We start from the raw sequence: 17,925 nt of genomic DNA, 5'->3' as shown, positions 1-17,925 counted from the left end.
ACTATGTACTATTTGCATGGCCCAGAGATTTAATTTTCTTAAGAACATAAGCGTTGGGGCTGGAGCAGTGGCACAAGCAATAGGGCATTTGTCTTGCACGTGCTAACCTAGGACAGACCACAGTTCAATTCCCCAGCTTCCCATATGGTCCCCCAAGCTAGGAGCGATTTCTGAGTGCATAGCCAGGAGTAACCCCTAAGCATCACTAGGTGTGGCCCAAAAACCAAAAACCGAAAATCAAAAAAAAAGAACATAAGCTTTGCCATGACTTTTCACCCAGTGGCAAATTGTCCACATATGTAAAGGGGGCTCAACCATGGGCCCTGAGAAGCTCTGAGTTCCCCTCAGTCAGATCCAGAGCTGGGGCAGAGCAACTGTATCTGTGAAGAATTTCTTCTTTTCACTGGGTGAACAGAGAGCAAGAATTCCTGAGGGGTTGGAAGAGCCTGGGAGTGAGGGGCTGGGGATGAGGCTTGCCAGAGTCTCTGCAATTCTCTCACCTCCCTTTTCTGTCATGAATTAGGAGGATGCGGCACTTCATCTCTCAGCCTGGGAACTCTCAGTAAAGCACAGCAATGGCTCCCAGCCATGCTATTCATTAATGTCAAGTGAAGAGTGGTTATGCATTCCTGTGCCTGTGCCTCCTCTAGTCCAAAGGGCCAGATAGAAGCAGGTTTTTTGTTTGCTAAAACATTTAGAAAATTTCCTGGGACTGGAGAGACAGTGCAGTAGAAAGGGCACTTCTCTTGCATAAAGCTGACCTGGGTTCAATCCCTGGCAACTAATATGATTCCCCCAAGCACTACCAGGAGTAATTCCTGAGTACAGAGCCAGGAGTAACCTATGAACACTGCTAGCTATATTCCAAAACCAACAATAATTAAAAAATTAAAAAAAAATCCCCAGTAGGGTCAAAGAGATTGTACAGGGGTCAAGGTCTTGCATGAAGTCAAGCCCTATTTAATACCCAGTATCATATGTTCACTGAGCACAGAGCCTGGCATGGCCTCTAAGCATTGCTAACACCCCCCAAAACCCCTCTCCAAAGAAGAGCCCCAGGAGATTTTAATTTGCACTGATCTGGCAATGATTGTTCCCCAACTCCTGATAGCCAGGAACATGAAATTCACAGCATTCCTCAGGATCTGCAATGTCCCTGTAAAACCCATCGTATTTTCTTCTCTTTCTTGTGTCCTCTCCTAGCAGACATTTATTTCAGAGGGCTAGAATTGTTTTAAGTGTTATGTTTGTTATACTCCTCATAGCTGCTGCTTTTTCCTTTTCATGTCATTCATGTCATTCTCGAGTGCCTGTTCTTCTGCAGCTCCCTTTTAGGAGGAATCTTTCCTGAGTTCTGAAGGGCTGGGTTTACTAGCAGCCTGTTTGCTCCAAATGCCAGCCACTCAGCAGTCTCCAAAGCACAGGTGGCTGGGACTACTCTTGCACATGGGCTGCATTGGATCCAAAAAGTCTAGTTTGATGGATTCTGAGCCCAAGTAAAACCATTGTTCCCAGATGAAAATATGCACACACATTTTATACTATTCATGCAAAATGTTCTCCAGTGACTGAAAAGGAAAACAGATTTTTTTAGCAAAATAAATGTTCTGAATTCTCAGTGGGGGGTTGGAGAGAATGAAGGGTCAGGGGCAAAGCGTGCTTGGTCAGCCTTCACCCACTGTAGCTCAAGCATTGCCTCAACTAGACAAGGTCACAGTTCTTTCCTTCTTTGGAAGGACAGCATAACATTCTCCTTATTGGCCTCCTCTGGCAATTAGGGGAAACCCAGGGCTTCTTGATAAAGTCTCCCTCACATCATCTCTTTTATCTCTGGAGCTCTGTAAATGAAGCTAGTAAGGTCAGATCCCAAAATGTACAAGTCACTGGTGAGTCAGAGTCATTGGATGTAAAAGTTACTGGTGAGATTGGATCTCAGGAGAGTAGAGAACTCACAAAGAAGCATCCATCAACCACTTCAGGAGAGTAACTCAGATTATTGTAGGTGGGAAATGCACTCTGTGTCAACCAATTGGGTAGGATGTGAAAGGGACTTAAGACAGGGTGTGTGCTTCTGTGTTTAGGGAAGACAAGATAAGAGAATTCTTATTGTTTGTTTATTAATATCTTTATTTAAGCACCATGGTTACAAATACATTTATAGTTGGGTTTCAGGCACAAAAAAGTACATCCGGGGCCGGAGAGATAGCATGGAGGTAAGGTGTTTGCCTTTCATGCAGGAAGTCATCGGTTCGAATCCCGGCATCCCATATGGTCCCCCGTGCCTGCCAGGAGCAATTTCTGAGCCTGGAGCCAGGAATAACCCCTGAGCACTGCCGGGTGTGACCCCCCCCAAAAAAAAAAAACCACAAAAAAAAATACATCCCCCTTCACCAGTGCAACCTTCCCACCACTAATGCCCCCCATCTCCCTTTCCACACCTGGTAAGAGAATTCTTACCTATTAGGTAAGCAGAGTGTGTGCTTAAGATGATTAGTTACAGAGCCCAATATGCTGTGTAGAACACATTAAAAATAAGAACTGAGGGGGCCTGGAATGGCTTGGTGGCAAAATATCATCTGCTTCATAAACTTGAGACCTCATGTTTAATCCCTGGTGCTGCTTCCGTACAAGCTTGATCCTGGCATTTTTATTGTTGGGGACCCCTGGCATCACAACCGTGTGAGGTCTTTGGTGCATTTAACTGACATGTAAATCCTGGCAGGTATCACACTCAAGTATGCAAGACCACAAGCAAGCATATGTTCAACCCTGTCTTTGCAACAACCACAGAAAGGAAAGGGGAAAAAAGAGAAAGAGAACACCCCCCCCAAAATAAAGAAAATAAGTTTTCTCCTAACTCACCCAGCAGTTTTTCTCTTTCAAGATTCATTCTAAAACACTGCAAATCTGAGGTTTTATGTGTTTCTTCAGCCCTGACCATTCTTGTTCCTTTAACCATCTGCAGACTTGCACTTCATCGTGGTGTGGGCCTTCCCTCTATGCAGCACTATGAAGTGGACCCTCCCTAGGTGCCTCCTCACACAACACCCTTTGACTCCCGTGCCTTCTAACCTCCTGTCACTGAGACCCTTCTTGTTTTAGCACCTCTCCTGTCATCATGCTGTTGTGGAGCACCCAAGTCTTCTTAAAGAGAATTGATGCCTGGGAAAAGTCCCTTGGGTTGATAGTGGGCTTAGGAGGTATCAGAATTGGGTATTTAATTTACTTAGTGAACGATAAAAGTCTGATCACACAGCTCCCACAAACTCTCCTACAGAAAGTCTTATTAAGTAGGGATTTTAGTTGTAAAGCCAAACAAGTATGGTGGATACAAAGATTAAATAAGAAGGAAGAAAGGAAGAGAGGAGACCTAGCAGGTGTTGAGGGAGGCCTTTGGGATATGTTCAAGTGTTATCTTTTCTGAGTCACCACAGATAGACCAGTCCTAGAGGCTGGGGAGGAGCCCCAGAACATGACAGTAGAGCTTATTTTCCTGCTACTGACACAGTGCACTCTAGTTTCACCACTGAGTCAGGCAAACATGTGGGTCCCTTCAGGTGACTATGGCTGTCCAGCTGGTCCCTGTTCCTGCTCTGCTTTGAAGGAAAGACTTGTGTTCCTTGTGAACTTGTGTTCATACTTGTTCCTATGGAACTTGTGTCCAGATGTGAAGCCAGATACAATCCCCAGTGGGAATCAGGTTGTGGGGATGATGAGTGAGGTAAGTATGGTCAGAAGTCTCAGTTCCACCCCAGCCCTGTCATATATATTAGCGAGATTTTGGGAAAGCTCCCCACCCCCTTGCCTCTGATTCTTCCTAATTCTTCCCAAGTACCATGAAAAGACTAGTATGGATTCCAGTGATTCTCAGCTTGACTCATGTTAGCATCATCGGGAGCTTCTGACAACCATTCCTAGAGAATGGTCTGGAATAAAAAGGGAAATGTATTTAGATTCAGGTTATGTTCTGCTTTTTTGAGTTTTTGAGCCACACTCAAGAGATCACTCTTGGCATCTTAGTGCCTTAGGGCAATGGTGCTGGCGTTTGGGTTCATCCACAAATAAGGCAATTCTCTTTAAGTCATGTAATATCTCTTTGATCCAATTCAGTTTAACAGATCCTGTAGTTATTCTAACCTGCAGTTAGCACTGACACTGAGTTCATCTTTCTATTTTTCTTTTGTTGCCAGTCTTTCATATAATTCTAAAGAGGCACCACCCCTTTGGAAGATGAGGAGTATAGGGTCTCCAGACTCAGAGAACAAGTCTTTTTTTGTTTTCTTGTTTTTGAGCCACACCATGTAATGCTCAAGACTGACTCCTGGGCTCTGCACTCAGGGATCATTCCTGATCAGCTTTGGGAACCAGATGGGATGCTGGGGATGGAACCCAGGCCAGCTGTATGCAGGCAAACACCTCACCCACTGCACTATCATTCTGGCCTCCTTGGGGAACAAGTCTTGCTGAAGTGTGTGAGCTTTGGATGGTATGAATGTACCTTACCTTGATCTGCTCTCTAGATTTACCATATTTTTCGCTCTATAAGATGCACCTGACCATAAATGCGCATAGGTTTTAGATGAGGAAAACAAGAAAAAAATTCTAAAGCAAATGATGCAACTTGAGACATCATCAGGAGACAGCAGCTGAGAACAACCAGCCTGCAAGGCCAAAATATATTTACAACACACTGGTCCACAGCTGGACATTAAACACATTTACCTAACTTTTTTTTACATTAAATACTTTTTTGTTAACATAAAAAAAGTCACAGCAGCGATCAAATAGTCTTAAACTAAAGCTGTCTATGTGACAGTGAAAATGCATTAACCAGATTGATTGTACTATGTGGTATGTCTGCGCAATAAAGAGGTCGTAACACTACAGATGTCAAGTGGTTAGTATATGCTCTCCTTCCTTACACTCAGGCTTCAGCTCCAGGCAGCATTCGTTTCATAAGAGACATGGAGGGGACCATTTATACTAGCAACCCGGGGACTAAGGGTGGGGGATATGGGATGCATGCTGGGAATGGGGGTGAAGGGAGGATAACTTTGGTGGTAGGAATTCCCCTGATTCAATGTTAATATGTACCTAAAATATTACTATGAAAGATATGTAATCCACTTTGGCCAAAATAAAAATTATTATTAATTAAAAAAAGATGCACAGGCATTTTCCCCCATCTTTTGGGTAGGGGGAGTGCATCTTATGGTATGAAAAATACCATAATTCATGTAACAGACAGGCTTGACAGAGTCTCCTTATGGGGGTTGCTAAAACTCATTCTGTGCTGAATATGGTGCGCAGAGAACATCCCATGAATGTGACTGTGGTAGGTAGCTGGATGAAGTGATTTGCCCCAAAGGAGGGGCCAGGGTGTGTTATGGGTGAAGCTGGGAGGCTGAAGGCTGAATCTCAGGCCTGTAAATCTGGCAGGGCGTGTCTGGGAGCACGGGATCCCTACTGCGGCTGGGACGGGAAGCAGCAGCGCTGTAGCACCCTGGAGGACAGCTCCAACATGAGCCTCTGGATCCAGAACATCACAGCATGCCCCGTGAGAGCCTCTTTGTCCCCACCCTCTCCTGGGCTCCCCTCGGTCTCCCTCAGTGCCCTAGAACCTCATGCTTTTCCTACCCTTCACGTGTCAGGGTCCCATCTTTATTTGCTGCAGGTACGGAATGTGACTCGGGATGGGGGCTTCGGCCCATGGTCTTCATGGCAACCATGCGAACACTTAGATGGGGACAATTCAGGCTCTTGCCTATGTCGGGCCCGAGCCTGTGACTCCCCACAACCCCGCTGTGGAGGCCAAGACTGCTTGGGGCCTGCTATCCACATTGCCAACTGCTCCAGGTATGAAGGGACACAGGTATTTATGGTTGCTTGAACCAGAGTGGTGGGGAGGGGAATGATGAAACAGAGTATATCCATCTCCAGCCATTTGCATCACAGGAACCCTCTTGAGGGCTATGTGGGTAACTAGACTGGTAGCTGATGCCTGAGACAAACCACAGAGCACTTGGGAATCTCCACTCCACTTGGAGAGGAGTTTCTGTCAAGAGGGGCTCAGGAAGGCTCGGCAGACATGGCAGTTGCCTTCAGACCCATTTCTGTCTCAGACTTTTACTTCAGCAAGCCCTACTGGCCCAAACCTGAGATGCAACAGGGGTGGATGTGAAGTCAGGAGAACCAAGTGCAGGTCCTGATATGAAACCTTGACCAAACCACATGCCTACTGGGAACCTCTCTCGGAAAAGGCTACAGTACCCTGCTCCAGAGGTTCATTGGGAGTTATATGAGATAATCTATATGGAAAGGAATTGCATACCTAGTACCTAGGGACTCCATACTGAGATTGGAATAATCACCAGCCCCCACTTTAGGATCCAGAATTCTAATTAGGATTGCAGATTCTAATTAGGAACATCACAGATCAAAAATATTCTCTAATGTCTTATTAATGTAAACATCACAGCAATCTGATGGGGCGAGGATAGTTATCTTTACATTATTAGAGAGATAATGCAAGTGTTAGAACACAGGACTAACAAAGTGTGAAATCTTGAGCATGTCTCCAAACGGTTATGGTTGGCTATGATAGATCCTGGCACCTCTAGTCTCTGCCTGGGGTGTTCTGAACTGACTCCTGCAGGTGTGGTCCCCTATACAAAATAATAATAATATAGGGCCAGAGCAACAACAGAGTGAATATGGTGTTTGCCTTGCAAGAAGCTGACCTGGGTCCAATCCCTGCCATCCCACATAGTCCCACAGCACTGCCAGGAGTAATTCCTGAGTGCGAGCCAGTAACCCTGAGCACTGCCCCCTGAGTGTGGCTCCCCCAAAACAAAACAACAGCAGCAGCAACAGCAACAGTAATAATAATTGATTGTGGCACAGATTTCACTAGCTTGTCTAGACCTAGACTGTAAGTGGTAAAGCCAAGATTCAAAAAATAGAGTCAAAGTAGATCCCTGCAAGTGCTGTCTTAGATTGGGCAAAGCTGCATGGAAAATAGGGCCTGGGAGATAGTATAGTGGGTAGGGCATTTGCCTTACATGTGACTAACTGGGATTCTATTTCCTACCATCCTGAGCACTGCCAGGAGAGATTCCTCAACACAGAACCAGGAACCACTGAGTACTGCCTGGAAACCGAACTATCAAAAATCTGTTTGGGTGTAGGGGTGGGGGTTCGTGGGTGCAAACGCTAGGACTGGCCAGACAAGCAAGTTAAAAAGCCCATCTGCCCTGAGTAGGTTCAAGTCCTAGCCTGTGCCTTTGACTGCTACTGTGGAAGGCAAGCTGCACTCTGCCTGTTTGAGGACCAATTGCTGCAGCATGTCACAGAGCAAGTCTGACACTGCCTGCCTAGGAGCTCTGTGTTCTGTGTTCCAAATGCCCCCATAAGACAAAATCAAGCCCACCTGCCTGGATTATATGTGAGAAGCCAGGGTGGAGAGTTCTCTGTCACAGGCCTCTCTGGCCCCACCAGGAATGGAGCGTGGACCCCGTGGTCGTCGTGGGCCCTATGCAGTACGTCCTGTGGGATCGGCTTCCAGGTCCGCCAGCGAAGCTGCAGCAACCCAGCTCCACGCCACGGAGGCCGCATCTGCGTGGGCAAGAGCCGGGAGGAACGGTGAGCTTGGGGTATCACCGGATTCCACATACACGCTTCCTTAAGGGCTGTAGGGTTTGCAGCTCTCTCTTATCTTTCCTATCCTGCACCCCCGGTGACCTCACAGCCCTTTAGGAAAAGGTTTGCGACTCCCCAGTTTTCTCCCTTCAGGTTCTGTAATGAAAACACGCCTTGCCCGGTGCCCATCTTTTGGGCTTCATGGGGCTCCTGGAGCAAATGCAGCAGCAATTGTGGGGGCGGCGTGCAATCTCGGCGTCGGGTTTGTGAGAACGGCGACTCCTGCCCAGGCTGCGGAGTGGTGAGAGGGTTGCACTTGGGGTGTGCAATCTGGGGTGGGGTGGGGTATGGCGTTCTGGGAACCTGTGCGAGTGGGGAGGCCGGCAGGCATGCTTGGAAGAACACCCGTCGTCGTCTCCCCCTTGGAAGGAATTCAAGACTTGCAACCCTGATGGCTGCCCCGAGGTGCGACGCAACACTCCCTGGACACCTTGGCTACCTGTCAATGTGACACAGGCCGGGGCACGGCAGGAGCAGCGGTTCCGCTTTACCTGCCGGGCACCCCTGTCCGACCCACATGGTCTGCAACTGGGCAAGAGGCGCACAGAGACCAGGACCTGTCCCTCGGATGGCTCGGGAGCCTGTGACACGGATGGTACGCCCACCTCCACCTTCCCTCCAGTTCCAGGGCTATAGAGTCGGAAAGGGGGTCGGGGCGTGTTTGGGGTGTGCATTCGGCCAGCATTCCTATTTCTGCCCCCACCCCTTCCTAGCCCTGGTGGAGGATCTCCTGCGCAGTGGGAGCACCTCTCCGCTCACCCTGAGCGGCGGCTGGGCCACCTGGGGCCCTTGGTCCTCCTGCTCCCGGGACTGTGAACTTGGCTTCCGAGTCCGCAAGAGAACATGCACCAACCCGGAGCCCCGCAATGGGGGCCTGCCCTGCGTGGGCGATGCTGCTGAGTATCAGGACTGCAACCCTCAGGCATGTCCAGGTAATGCTCTTCAGCAGCTTTGGTTCAAGGGCAGCATTTAGGGACCCCTCCTTTGTCACCACCACCCCCACACACATCTGAGATTTCCAGGTTTGCTTGGGCCACAACATACATCCATATGATTTCTCCCTGTTGACTCTGAGCAGGAGGCCACAAGATGTTTTCTGCTAAGAGCATGACAGCTGTTCCCATGGGGCAGAGCCTTCCCTCTCTTCCAGCCAGAGAAGTTTGGTTTGAGATGGAAGTGGAGTTCTTCTTCTTCTTCTTTCTTCTTCTTCTTCTTCTTCTTCTTCTTCTTCTTCTTCTTCTTCTTCTTCTTCTTCTTCTTCTTCTTCTTCTTCTTCTTCTTCTTCTTTTCTTCTTCTTCTTCTTCTTTCTTCTTCTTCTTCTTCCTCCTCCTTCTTTCTTCTTCTTCTTCTTCTTCCTCCTCTTCTTCTTCTTCTTCTTCTTCTTCTTCTTCTTCTTCTTCTTCTTCTTCTTCTTCTTCTTCTTCCTCTTCTTCTTCTTCTTCTTCTTCTTCTTCTTCTTCTTCAAGTGGAGTTCTTCTTCTTTCTTCTTCTTCTTCTTCTTCTTCTTCTTCTTCTTTTCTTCTTCTTCTTTTCTTCTTCTTCTTCTTCTTTTCTTCTTCTTCTTTTCTTCTTCTTCTTCTTCTTTCTTCTTCTTCTTCTTCTTCTTCCTCCTCCTTCTTTCTTCTTCTTCTTCTTCTTCTTCTTCTTCTTCTTCTTCTTCTTCTTCTTCTTCTTCTTCTTCTTCTCCTTCTTCTCTTTCTCCTCCTCCTTCTCCTCCTCCTCCTCCTCCTCCTTCTTCTTCTCCTTCTCCTCCTCCTCCTCCTTCTCCTTCTCTTCTCCTTCTCCTTCTTCTCTTCTTCTTCTACTCCTCCTCCTCTTCTTTTTCTTCTTCTTTCTTCTTTTTTTTTAAATTATTTTTGCATGCCGGTATGGGGGGAGGTGTTCCCAAGCAGTTCTAAGCTTTCCTCCAACCACTCAGGTAGAGGAACTTGGGGTCACAGTGCTACTGGAGGTGGGAGTGGGTGGAGGCTACCTCAGGAGTTAGGAGGCAGTGCTATCTCAGGGGTCCAGCTTAGTGCCTTGCTCCATCTCTTTGAGCTCTCTCCTCAGCCCTAGTGTTAAGACATTTTTTGTTTTGTGATTCCAGAAATTGAATTCAAGGCCTCACACATGCAGAACAAGTGTCTATCAGTAACCTACATCCTGCATCCTAGAGATGTCTCCTGCATTTTTTTTTTGGTTTTTGGGTCATACCTGGCAGTACTTGGGGGTTACTCCTGGCTCTGCGCTCAGAAATCACTCCTTGCAGGCTCAGGGAACCATATGGGATGCCGGGCACCACAGTCCTGCATGCAAGGCAAACACCCTACTTCCATGCTATCTCTCCAGCCTCGTCTCCTGCATTTTTAATGTCTCTTGCATTTCCTTCTGCTGCCCCTGAAGTGGGATGGGGTAGTCCTGAGTGTAGGTGGTGGAGTGGGGTAGACAGATGTTGAAGTCATCATGGCTCAGGAGATTGTCTTGGATCCTGCTTGCCTCTGCTGCACCCCCTCACACAGCCCATCCATCTCCTTGCAGTGAGGGGTTCCTGGTCCTGCTGGACCTCATGGTCCCCATGTTCAGCCTCCTGTGGTGGTGGCCACTATCAACGCACACGTTCCTGCACCAGCCCTGTGCCCTCCCCCAGTGAGGACATCTGTCTGGGGCTGCACACAGAGGAGGCACTGTGTTCTACAGAGGCCTGTCCAGGTACTGAGTGTGCAAAAAGTCTGGGGAGCCCTCACCTCCAATCTCCAGCAGTTAACCTCGTTCCCACCCACCACCCCCAGAAGGCTGGTCACCCTGGTCGGAGTGGAGTCCTTGTGCTGAAGATGGAAGCCAGAGTCGAAGCCGGCACTGCGAGGAGCTGCTCCCGGGGCCCAGCAGCTGTGCAGGAAACAGCAGCCAGAGCCGCCCATGCCCCTACAGTGAAATCCCTGGTAGGTCCTGGAGCCAACACCACATTCATACCAGCTCTCCCTACCCGACCCTCAACATCCTTCTCCTCTTGAAGCCTGATTCCTGGGGGAGGGGGCCCATAAGATAGAAAGTACATACTGTTGAGCTTCTGCTGCCTTTTAGTGAGTGGTGACCCCTCCCTCTAGAGAGATGAGGAGAAAGGGGGACAAAAGTGTTCAGAGCTACAGCTGATGGTGAATCCAGAAGTCCCAGTCCAGCAAGAGCCCTTTTGGCTCTCTCTGCTCCTGACCCACTTTGTGCATCTTCCCACAGTGATCTTGTCCGCGTCCAGTGTGGAAGAGGCTGATGGCTGTGGAGGTAAGAGGAAGCCTCCAGCTCCACTTGGCCCTTTCTGTCCTCACCCCATGCTGACATGCCAGTCACTTCTGCTCCAGACACACTGCCTTACTGGTCTCCCAGCTTTAGACTGGTATAACATGGAGTAAGGGAGGTCTGACCAGCTGCATCCTTGGTGCCCAGGCTAGGAGGCATTCCTTAACTTTGTATTCAAGAAGAATCTTCAGCTTCTTATTCTCCACTTCCCTGACCCATCTAGCCCCAGGCCACCGTGTCCTCCTAGCCCTTAGCTTTCTGTAACACCTTCCTGTGGGAGCATCAGGAGCCCTTGTGCTGGTGGTCCTTTCCCTGATACTTGCCTCCCCACCTTCCAGGATTCAATCTCATCCACCTGGTAGCCACGGGCGTCTCCTGCTTCTTGGGCTCTGGGCTGCTTACCCTGGCTGTGTACCTGACCTGTCAGCACTGCCAGCGCCAGTCTCAGGAGTCTACCCTTGTTCATCCTGCCACCCCCAACCACCTTCACTACAAGGGTGGAGGTACTCCCAAGAATGAGAAGTACACACCCATGGAATTCAAGGTATGATTCCTTTAATGGCAGAGGGTACAGGGGTGCTGGCCTTTCAGGAAGAGGACAGAGGTGTGGTAAACTTGATTGATTGTCCACTGTTGTGTGTTCATTAGTTATTGGCTCATAATCTTCTCGCCTCTCTCTCTCTGCTACTTTTTGTTTATCCACAGACTCTGAATAAGAATAACCTTATCCCTGATGACAGAGCCAACTTCTTCCCACTGCAGCAGACCAACGTATACACAACCACATACTACCCAAGCCCACTGAACAAACACCGCTTCCAACCCGAGGCCTCACCAGGACAACGGTGCTTCCCCAACAGCTGATACCACCCTCCAAGAACTTGGGCTCCTCACCTTTTGCAGGCGCAGAGCAGGTGGAGATGGGACGGTGGAGCCAGTTTGGTTTTTCCTCTGCACTACAAACTTGCTGCTTTGCCTCTTGAGGGTCCCACCCAGTAGTGAAGAGCTCTGGCTGGTGATGATCATGAGGGAGAGTGCTGGCTTCAGGCTGGCAGGTGGCTGTAGTTCCAGCCCTGCCCAGGTCTCTCATGACCTCTTTACCCACCATCATGCTGCCTTCCACTGCCATGTCTGGGCTGGGCTATGTGCCTGAGCTTGGGAGGAAGTGATGAGAAGAGATGGCAGGAGGGTAAGATCTTAGGTTGGGGTTGGAAATGGTGACTGGTATGAACACCGTGGACCAAATCTGCTTCTATGGCTGGCCTCAGGAAAGACCTGGGCTCCATCCTGAGACTGAAAAACCTCATCCAGTGCCCCGTGGGGTCCAGAGTTTTTGTCTAGGCCATGCCACAGTGGTGCTGCCCAGTGCAATGTGAGGATTCAGGCTGGCCACCTTTCAGGGTGTTCGCCCACCTTTGCCTATCTGTCCTTCACTCCGGGACATACCTATGGTCAAAGACAGTGAGATCTAGAGACTGGACATTGATCTCATCTGCGAAGTCCTTTCACCCAGGCAGGCACAGGTGTCACCTGGCTTCGCGAACACTCTGGAGGCCCAGGAGAAAAAGAACCAGAGTGCAATGATGAAAATTGGTTGCCAGTCGCTGCTCAGCACAGCTGTTGGCTAAGATTCACTTGGAAGTCTCTGCCGCCCCTCATCCATTCAGGAACACACACATGCACACACACACACACACACACACACACACACACAGAGTCACAGTCTGCTACCACCACAGAAAGACTGTTGGGCTGTGGCATTTTTTTAATTAAAGAGGATATCCAGTCTCCAGATGTAACTTTTTCTTGGTGTGCATATGAGGAACTTTTCTTGGCACTGTCTAGTCTGTCTGAGCAATGCACTATAGAGGGACATATGGTTTTCCCAGGGTGGAGGCAATATGACCTCATAGACATGACTTTAGTAGAGGATATATATTTCAATTTGGAAGGGTGTATTCACACATGTATTGCCTACAGAGTCAAGGAATAACAGATTCAAAGAGAGAGATACAAGGAGACAACAAAAGAGATTTCTATCTGTCTCTTTAAGCAGCTCTTTCAGATAATAGCTCCAGAATGGAAATGGGAGTAGGATTATCAATGAGTGTTTTCTCATGAGGTATATACAATATAGAGTTTAATAACTAAATTGGCTGAAAAATGAGAAAAAACCTCAGGCAGCGGTTGCCTGCTATAGTCTATTTTTTCCTTTGCTGGATAAAATAAAAATTACCTCCAAACCTCAGCCCACCAAATCAGTACTACCATTTTGGATGAACCAGATGATTATATTGATTTTAGAGTGGCAATGTAATGACTACATTGTCTGGGTTAAATTTTGTAAAACTCTCAGCAATATTTACTTATAAATTAGGCTGTAAAGACTGAGATTATCATGGCAAGGAGGCAGGAGATCTTGGGGAACAGGTGAGGTTAAAAGCACATTCCCAAGTCTTAAGTCTTGGATCCCTTTTGTTTATGGGATGAAGTATCCTTACGATATGAGTTCATCTAATCAGAGAGCTCCAGGGTAATAAATACAGCTGTAGTTTTGGTATTATTGCGGTTTACTGTTCTTATTTAGAGAGCTCATGTTAGATTCTGTGGTTACAGATTACTCGGGATCTGGAAGAGACAATGAGCTTCAAGACTTCTTGCTCTAGGGCCCACGATGACATTCATTCTTGTATGTCAAAATAAAGAGTCTGGACAAGAGTGTAGGAAGTATATATGGATAATTCCCAAGTAAAACCCATCCTCTATGAAGTGAAATGGCATCAGTGGGTGGAGATTAACGGAGGAGCACATGAGTCCCATGCTGCTCCTTCATACAAACTCGTGAGACTTTGGAGACATGAGTATTTAGACTATTATTAGACTATATGACTATTATTATGCACAAAGGGCTCCACACTGCATTCAGATTAGCTTGATGGGTGGCAAAGGCTTCTTAGTCTACAACTTAGCCTAGAAATGGGAAGCTGGAATGTGTCCCCTGATAAAGAAGGAATGGTGTTTTCTGGAAGGTGCCTGATGCTTCATGGATGGTTTCAGAGGATCAGAAAGGTTTAGAAGGTCTTCTGAGGTCTAGGAGAAAAGAAGCTTTTAGGTTCAGCATACTCAACAAGGGTGAAGAAGAAAGTTGGGTTTTCATACTCTATTGCCTTTAACTATGTGTGAGAACATATATATATACATGGGCACATGTTCATTGTAGGAAACTTATAGACTACAGGAACAATAATAATTAAAGTGATTTTCAAAACCAAGGCAAAGTGGAATTTTAAACCACTCCAAAGGCAAAGGGAACACAAAAATTCTACAACTGTTTTCAGTAAAATTAGGAAATGTCTGTAGCACTACACTCTAATTTTTTGAGGCAGAGAACAAATGGAGAGAAAATGACTATCTGGATCTGGGTCAAATAAAGCAAGCAATTTCACATAGATCATAAATCAGAAGTAGATCAGGGAAGGTAGGTGTAAGGTTGAAGCCTGAAAGAGAAGTTGGTTGAAATAGGTTTGTAAGTTTCTGTGTCTTCACTGTCTACTCACAGGCCAGGGACTGCTCACACACTCCATATGGTAAATAAATGTATACCTTGAGAGAATGACCCAGAGAGGCCCTGGACAGGGGATTTCAGACACAAAGTGTGTGGTGTGAGGGACTGTTTGACAGTGGGAGACAGAATGCTTCTCCATGGACTAGATGATTCCCAATTGGATTCGATGGCTGCCTTTTCCAGTTAATTCCAAGAGTCTGGCAGTTAGGTTTCTCCTCCAGGTGGAAGATAAAAAGAAGATTTTTTGAAGAAACAAAGCAAACTTTGGATTCTCAAAAGTAAACCAATGGCTTGTCCATGCAATGAATCTATAGTGAAGTGAACTCATTAACAGTGCCCACATAGGCAAAGCTACTCAGTTTCCTTCTTAAATAGGGATGGGCACAGACATTAAAGGGCCAACTAGAAAGAAAGAAAAAGCAACTGAATGGTACGGTATAAGTATATATAGAAAACATTTCAAAGGCAAATTTATTCTTCAGAGAATGTGAAGATATTGCATTCACAAAATATGATGTAATATATAGAAATATATATAAATTAAATCTCTTAGATAGGACAGAGGGATAGCACAGTGGGTAGATTGTTTTCCTTGCACATGGCCAACCCAAGTTCAATTCCTGGCATTCCATATGGTCCTGTGAATCTTCCAGAAGTAAGTTTGACAGCCAGCCAGGAGTAACCCCTGAGTGCCAACAGGTGTAGCCCAAAAAAACCCCAATTAAATTTTTTAAAAACTAAAATATGGGGGCCGGGCGGTGGCGCTAAAGGTAAGGTGCCTGCCTTGCCTGCGCTAGCCTTGGACGGACCGCGGTTCGATCCCCCGGTGTCCCATATGGTCCCCCAAGCCAGGAGCAACTTCTGAGCACATACCCAGGAGTAACCCCTGAGCGCTACCGGGTGTGGCCCAAAAACCAAAAAAAAAAAAAAAAAACTAAAATATATAATTTGTAATTAACAGCAAAAAATTAGCAAAAGGGTTCAAGATAAAAAGACTGAAAATTTTCTTTAAAAGACTTTAAGATGGAAAACATGAGAGCACAGATAAGGAGATCAATCCAGTAGAATCTTCAGTCATTAAAAAAAGCCAGAGGTAGAGGCTTAAGGATGTGACTAGTAGAGCACTTGCCTTGCATTCCTGTGACCATGAGAAACCCCATTGTTATCCCTGGTGCTACAAGTATGTGACCTGCCCACTGCAACCAAGTGTGTGACATTTCAGAAACACATAGAACATGGCATTCTGTATTCCTTTCTTGAAGAGAAGATTGCAGGAACAAAGATAAAGGAATATGATAAAACAATAACAAATTTCTTACTGAGACTTATGACTGAAAGACAGCTTAAATTATTCTCAAAATTCAGAAGTAAAATATACTATTTGGCTGTGAATTTTATACCCAGAAAACTAAAAATCTTATGTGAATAGAATAAGGGTATCTTTAGACATGCTGAATATATATATATATATATATATATATATATATATATATATATATACACACTACCCACTGTTTTCAACAGAAACAGAAAAAAAACAATGGAAGAAAACAGAATTATGGAAAAAATTATGGAAAAAAGAGGATCTAAAGTTAAAAGTGTGGTGTGGAGAGAGCCAACAGCTGTGTGCAGTTTTGGGGAGCAACTGCTCGGACCAGGACAAAACAATCAACTTCTATGGCCAATCTGTCTGGAAAACTGTACAAAACTGTTTGATAAAACTGTTGGGGAGGGCTGGAGTCATAGTACAGCAGGTAGGGTACTTGCATTTGTCTGAAGTGGGTATGATCCCCAACATCCCATATATGGTCCCCTGAACCCTCCAGGAGTGACTCCAGAGTGCAGAGCCAAAAATAACCCCTGAAAACCACCAGATGTGACCCAAATAAATAAACAAAAACCCAAACAAACAAAACCTGTTGGGGTATGGAGGAAGACACAAATTTGGACTTAAAAAAATTAAGCCATAAATAAAGTGACTTTTTTCTTGTCTGATTTATTTAAATTTGTATTTTTGTTTCTCTCCTTTTAAAAAATTCCAGTATGAAAATACCATGCAAAAAAATAATCTAGTGGATAAGCAGGGAAAATGCCTTTGTAATGACTACCCAGATCAAGAAATAGAAGTTAAGTGACCTTTGCAGTATTTTTTCTCTCTTCCCTATCACAGTAAACTTCCTTCAAAAGAAGACAAGGTATAACACAGGATAAACAAAAATAAGCCGGAAAAGATATGTAAACACTGTTTACCACTTGAAAAAAATCATTAAGTTTATATAATCTTGATAATTAAACATTGCATATGGATTTGAATGTTACTTATAATACAAATTACAGACCTGTGGCATGGGGAGACACATTAGAGGAACAAGCCTTTGGACAATTAGTGCCAACTAAATGTGGGGTGAATATTGGAAAATAAAGAATAAAAACCCTTTAAATTATTTTTATTACATCTATGGCTCATGTTCATTAAAATAATTCTGAAAAATGAAAGAAACAAAAGAAAAAACAAATGCCCTAAAATTCAACTGGGAGACACATCTGGTTATTTTAGTATGTTGTTATAGACATTTCCTGAGATTGTGTGGGGGGTTGGGAGTATTTTATAAAATTATGACATATTATGTATATTTTTGTAGTTAAAAAGTATTTTAATAACCTTTCAGAGAGTTGTATTTATTCTTTTATATTGCAATACTCAAATAATGATACCAATGATAATTTCATTCTTTTTACACAAGTGGTAATTTTCTTTATTTTTCTTTCTTTTTTCTTTTATTTCTTCCTTCCCTCCCTCCCACTCTGGCTCTCTCCTTTCTTTCTTTGCTGCTTTTTGTTTGGTTTTTGGCCACATCCAGGAATTACTACTGACTCTACATTAAGTATTATTCCTGGTGGTGCTTGGGGACCCTTATGGGCTTCTGGGGATTGAACCAGCTTGATATGTTCAAGGTGAGTGTCCTGCCCTATGTACTATGTTTTCAACCACATGTTGTATTTCTTAAAGGTTTGTTGCAATATAAATCTAATATCATATTAAAATCTTTTTTCTCTAAATAAAATAATTTTATTAAAAGTCACCCCACTCCTTTTATTAAAAGTCCCCTCCTACTGATCTGAGCCAGAGAAAGAGCTCAACAGGCTGAACACATACTTGGCATTTTGGAGGCCTGGGTGTGATCACTGGCACCACATGGTCCTCCAAGCACTGTAGAATATGGCCTAGAAATAAAACAAACAAAAATATGAAGAACCAAGCATCTTCCCCCAAAGAAAACACATAAAAACAAACAAAAAAACATGCATTAAACTACCTTGCTCTTAGAATGGGTTTTTACCTTGAATGATTTAATTTGCATTGGTCATTTGAGACTACTGGTTCAAGGGG

The 17,925-nt window shown here is 45.4% G+C and overlaps 1 protein-coding gene across 1 annotated transcript in view; it reads left to right on the top strand.

Moving 5' to 3' along the window:
• SEMA5B (semaphorin 5B) overlaps positions 1-12,757 on the top strand; it is a 51,857-nt gene extending 39,100 nt beyond the window's left edge. Inside the window, exons 11-21 of the mRNA XM_049785875.1 lie at positions 5,440-5,557; positions 5,675-5,856; positions 7,498-7,641; positions 7,792-7,939; positions 8,068-8,293; positions 8,412-8,630; positions 10,217-10,387; positions 10,468-10,617; positions 10,910-10,954; positions 11,308-11,513; positions 11,675-12,757. Of these exons, the coding sequence (XP_049641832.1) occupies positions 5,440-5,557; positions 5,675-5,856; positions 7,498-7,641; positions 7,792-7,939; positions 8,068-8,293; positions 8,412-8,630; positions 10,217-10,387; positions 10,468-10,617; positions 10,910-10,954; positions 11,308-11,513; positions 11,675-11,833 (1,768 nt within the window). The 3' untranslated portion in view covers positions 11,834-12,757. The remainder of the gene's footprint in view (positions 1-5,439; positions 5,558-5,674; positions 5,857-7,497; positions 7,642-7,791; positions 7,940-8,067; positions 8,294-8,411; positions 8,631-10,216; positions 10,388-10,467; positions 10,618-10,909; positions 10,955-11,307; positions 11,514-11,674) is intronic.
• The last annotated feature ends 5,168 nt before the right edge of the window (positions 12,758-17,925 follow it).

Source organism: Suncus etruscus, chromosome 13, assembly GCF_024139225.1.
Source record: "Suncus etruscus isolate mSunEtr1 chromosome 13, mSunEtr1.pri.cur, whole genome shotgun sequence".
In the NCBI taxonomy this organism is placed as follows: Eukaryota; Metazoa; Chordata; class Mammalia; order Eulipotyphla; family Soricidae; genus Suncus; species Suncus etruscus.
The sequence above is the reverse complement of the archived record's forward strand: the minus strand, read 5'-3'. Positions and strand labels throughout refer to the sequence as shown.